This window comes from Echinops telfairi, unplaced genomic scaffold (genome assembly GCF_000313985.2).
Source record: "Echinops telfairi isolate 266 unplaced genomic scaffold, ASM31398v2 ScPeMD7_5592;HRSCAF=6446, whole genome shotgun sequence".
NCBI lineage: Eukaryota > Metazoa > Chordata > Mammalia > Afrosoricida > Tenrecidae > Echinops > Echinops telfairi.
In genome coordinates, this window is record NW_022109491.1 from 20,267,454 (window position 1) to 20,272,782 (window position 5,329).

General features: G+C 45.5%; 1 protein-coding gene across 1 annotated transcript in view; it reads left to right on the plus strand.

The window, feature by feature from the left end:
* Positions 1–5,329, plus strand: part of LOC101643765 (deoxynucleoside triphosphate triphosphohydrolase SAMHD1) — a gene marked incomplete at its 5' end in the record, with an annotated part of 28,592 nt that continues 23,263 nt past the window's right edge. The window contains one exon of the mRNA XM_045295512.1: positions 1–85. Within this exon, the coding sequence (XP_045151447.1) occupies positions 1–85 (85 nt within the window). The remainder of the gene's footprint in view (positions 86–5,329) is intronic.

A 5,329-nucleotide genomic window follows, 5' to 3' on the forward strand; every position in this document is an offset into this window, starting at 1 on the left:
GCGCTGCATGAGAAACAACCGGAGCTGCAGATAAGTGAGCGAGACATGCTCTGTGTTCAGATTGCGGGGCTTTGTCATGATCTCGGTAAGCTGTGCTAAGAGCCAATGTGGCTATCTAAAACGGTAGCATTTCTATTTTTCTCTTTCTCTGAGAACTACGGCAAGTTCTGTTTTTAATTTTTTAACATCAATATAAATCTTCCTTCGCTTCTTCCTAGAAGTATAAAACCCCGAAACCTCATCTGCTGCTGTCAAGCCCATTCTAACCCTAACGACCCTCTAGAATAGGCTAGCTAGGCTAGAGCTGCCCCGGAGGGTTTCCAAAGCTGTCAGTATTCAGGGAGGGAGCCTCCCGCACGTGTATTTCTCCAGTCATCAACCCGAAGCATTTCTGTTGCATTTTCTTGCAGCCTTCGGTGATTTTTCCATGTAAAACATCTTTGCTACTGGTGACAGGAAAGGACTTTGGAATAATTTGAATAATGAGGTTTTCTACAAGTGTGGCTTTTGCAACCCTCTGTTGAGGATACTTCTCTGTCAGTTTGGCACCCTGTTTGTGTTTGCGTGTCCCTGTGATGCCTGAAAAGTATGTATGCCGCTGGTATTTCAAATGCCAGCAAGCTCACCTGGGGTCGACAGGTTTCAGCAGCGCTTCCAGACTGAGACAGGCTAGGAAAAAGGAACAGCCAGTCTACTTCTGAAAGAGTAGCCACTGAAGTCTTAGCAATCACAATGGAGCATTGTCTGATGTAGCTCCAGCACTGAAGACACTCAGATTACGACTGGGGACAAGTCCCCTCAAAGCAGTCGACCTTCCTGAGAGGCAGCGAGTGAAGCTTCCAGGACCTTTGTTTTCTGACTGGCATAATTCAAAATGAGAAGAAACAGCCAAAAACATGCATCAATAATCAGAACGGGGACTACATGAAGTGTTCATCTGGGAAAACTGGAAGTTGTCAAAAATGAGATGAGATCCAAAAGGATTGATGTCCTAGGCATTAGTGGTCTAAAATGGACTGGAGTTGGTCGTTTTGAGCTGCACAACCATATGATCGACCACACAGGGAATGACAATTGAAGTGGGGTGGCCTCCCATTCGTTGTCAAAAAGAACATTCCAAAATCGACCTGGGGTGCATTGCTGTCAGCAAAATGGTAAAATCCATACACCTATAAGGAATACAACTTCATAGGATAATTCCTGATGATTGGAATGAAAAGTTGTCAGTGGCATATCAGACAAGGGACTGCTCTCTCAAATTTGAAGAAAACTTTGACACCTAACAAGAAGAAGGCAAATAAGCCAATTTAAAAATGGGCAGAGGACATGAACAGACACTTCACCAAGGAAGACCTTCAAGCGGCCAGCAAACAGATCAAGAATGCTCATAATGGTTAGCAAATATCACGATCGTTGCATAGCACTCGATATGCAAATCAAAATAACAATGAGCTGTCCCTTCACCCCAGCATTAATAGCCAAAGCTCAGGAATCCGCAACAGCAACAGCAACAAATGTTGTGGAGAATATGGAACGAATAGAACCCCGACACACTGCTCGTGGAGCTGTGGTGTGTGCTGTCAGCACCATGAGGCATTTCCTCAAAAAAAAATTGGGACTAAAAATAACCATATGAAGCAGCCATCCTTGCACATGGTACATATCCTGGAGAAATAAAAGCCGCAATATGAATAGATAGGTACACACCCATGTTCATCACACCACTTTTTACAATGGCAAAAACATGGAAACCACCTAATGCCCATCAGTGGGAGGATGGATAGACTTTGGCACATACACACAATGGAATCGCAATGAGTCTGCTCAACATCACTTAACATGGGTGGATCTGGTGGACCTGCTGAGTGAAATCAGTTGATCACAAAAAGGTAAGTATTGCCTGAGAGCACTATTATAAAAAGTCAAGGAAATGTTCACGCTAAAAGAAGTCGTCTTCGATGGTGTTTAGGGAGGGAGGAGAGGAAAGGGGGGACTCTGTGGCCCAGAGAGTAGACATGCATTAACTTGGGTGAAGGGGGAAGAAGTCAACCATAGGAGGGAGGTTGGCAAACTTCATAAAAGCAGGGGCACTCTGCAGGAGGTTTGCAAGAGTCCGTGGCCACAGAGGCAAATACTGTTATTGACATAACCCTGCAATATGGTGACCGATCTACAAATAGATGCTGGGGACAACACACAGCCTGAACAGCTGTGGGAGGGACAGTGTTACGGAAAGAAGAGGTCCAAGGGGCACTGGCAACTAAAACCCCACAAGACAAGGCTCTAGAAATGGAGGAACTACCAATTGAAATGGTTCAACACGCCGATGCAACACTGGGGGGTGCTCATTTGCAAGAAACTTGGAAGACAGCTACCTGGCCAGCTGACTGAAAGAGATCCGCAGTTGAGCCCATTTCAAAGAAAGACGCCCCAACAGGATGTGGAAATTATCAAATGCTATCATTACTATTACACACAAGTAAAATGTTGCTGAACATAATTCAACCATTATAGCAGCATTACATTGACAGGGAGTTGCCGGAAATTAAACCAGATGCAGAAGAGAGTGCAGAACATAGGATATCATTGCTGATGCCAGATAGATTTTGACTGGAAGCACAGCATTCAGAAAGATGTGCACCTGTGTTTCTTTGAATATGCAAAAGCATTCACTTGTGTGGATCATAACAAGTTTTTTTTTTTAATTTTCCCTAATTGATCATGTGAAGAATGGGAATTGCCAAACACGTTATTGTGTTCATATGCATAGACCAAGAGGAAGTCATTTGAGCAAAAGACGCTGAGTGGTTTAAAATGGTGTACTCCGGGCTGTAGCCTTCCACCAGACTGATTCAGTCTGTATGCTCAGCAAATAATATTAAGAAACAAAGCAAAAAACTGGCAGCAGGAAGAGTCCTTAGCCCATGAATGCCCAAATTAATTGTTTTGTCTTATTGTTACATGAATTTCATTGACGACTCCTTAAAATAACTAATTAACCCAGAATATCAATGAGAAATCCATGGTCATAATACAGTTCAGAAAGGTTTAATTAATATGAACATTCAGGGTTTTTTTCTCCCTAAGAATTCGTAAACATTTGCAGTAAGCTTGAATGAAAATGCTCAGTTAAGAACTGAGGACAGTGGTGTAAATGGGTTAATCCTGGCAATGTGCAAGATGACATCAGCGCTTTGTGTGGGAAAGGAAAGGGCACTTGAAGCACTTCCTGAGAAAGAGCAAAGACTGCAGTGTTTGTGAAAAAACAAAGGTCCTCACAGTAAATAGCATCATGGTAAAGGAAGAAAGGATTTAAGTCATCAGGATTTTCTTTTACTTGGCTCCACCATCAGTGCGTCCAGAAGCAGCAGTCGGGAAATAAAGCGATGTGTATCGTGGGCCAATCTGCTGCACAAGACCTCTTGAAAATGTTGAAATGCAAGGAGGTTACTTTGAGGTCTACGGTGCAATCACCCCGTTACCCAGAATGGTATTTTCAATGGCCTCACATGCGTGCGAGGCAGGCACCATGAATAAGGAAGACAGGAGAAGGACTGACGCCTCGGAATGACGGTGTTGGCGAAGAATATTGCCCCAACCATGGGCTGACAGAATGAGCTCGTCTGGCTGGGAAGAAGGCAGCAAGAATACACCCTTAGAAGCCAGGATGTGTACTACGGTCATGTGATCGGAAGAGATCAGTCTCCTGGAGAAGGACATCACTCTTAGAAAACTAGAGCGTGAGCCAAAAACAAAGAGGAGGAAGACCCTCGGGGAGAGATGGTCTGACAGTGCGGGGGCAGCAAGGGGCGCAGACACAGGAGGGGGGACGGCGTTTCCTTCTGCTGTGCCGAGGGTGGCCATGAGTTAGACCTGATTTGACGTCTAAGCACCTGTGTAGGATGGTGTGAATTTCATTTTCTTTGATCCTCCAGGTGAGATGCAATAGGCGCTCCGGTGATGGGGAGGGGGGGTGTCCTGCTAACCACCAGGTCCAAAGTTGGAACCCTCCAGCCACTCCACAGGAGAAAGATGAGGCTTTCCTCGCCCCTGGACAGTGACACCATCTCGGACACCCCTAGTGTTGTATGTTGGCGAGACAGGAATGACTCAACTCAAAAAGTCAATGCAATAGAAGTTTATTGCATGCCTGCGCAGGGACCAGCTCTCTTGGCATGAGAGCTGCCCCGAACCGTATGAGCAATATTCTTTTATACCTTTATACAAGGAAGCAATCTTTAGCTGTGCAAGCAAGCGGATACCGAAGCAAATTTTTGTGGTTAGCCTTGAGCCTTTCATCTGCAAGTGTCTGCTTGTGGTCAGTGTAAGGTAGTCGAGAGGTGCCAGAAACCAAATCAGCTGAATTAGAACAAACCAAATCAGCTGAATTATTGGGGAGAAAACCCCAGCCTGGGCGAAGTCTCATGGTCCACAGTGTCTGGAGAGGGAGTCGCGCCCCAAGCTACAAGGGTGGTGCTTATATGGCCAGGGAACATGTGACTGGGCTGTCTTGAGTCCATATAAGGTAAAGTGGTCAGGGATTGGGAGATACAGGTATGTCCGGGTTTCTGGAATGTAAGGTGTCTTCCTGGTTCCGGGTGTATTCTTGCCGGGTGCAGAGCAGCGGGTCAAGAATAAAGCGGGCCATTAGTCAGTTCTGGTCAGCTCCGCAGGTGTGTGTGGTAGATTCAAGGTCACTTGCTGCTAGAAGCCGGCCTGGTCTTGATCCAGTCATACAGTCAGCTTATTCTTTAACCCTTCCTCTGCAAGGGTGTTTGTGGTCAACTTATCCTTTAACCCTTTCTCTGCAAGGGTCTGTTTGTGGTCAGCTTATTCTTTAACCCTTTCTCTGCAAGGGTCTGTTTGTGGTCAGCTTATTCTTTAACCCTTCCTCCTTGTTTTTCCCTGAACCTTATCAGGATTGAGCAACTGTCATATCCCGTATCCCACCCCCGAGTTCTTTTGAGAACTAGATTATGCCTGCTCCTGCTTCTCTGAATACAGAATGGCTTCTCTTGGGCTCTGTTCCACATTAGGTCACTTCCGCTCTGCCCTTCACCGTCACCGTGAGTCAGTGTGAGAGTGGAATAAAAATGCCGTTTTCCACTTAATCACTCTGTCAAACCAGAGCCTTTTCTTTGTACTTGGACTACGTAGTCCAATTTCAGAAATGCACATATGAAGAGAATAACTTCTTCCTGGATCCGGGTGAGGTCCCGTCTCGGTTCACTTGAATACAAGAGTAAGAAGATCATTTCCTTCCTCTGACCAGAACAGATGACCCATGTTCTTTCAGCACCTCCCGTCCGGATTGTGCTAAACTCTGTTC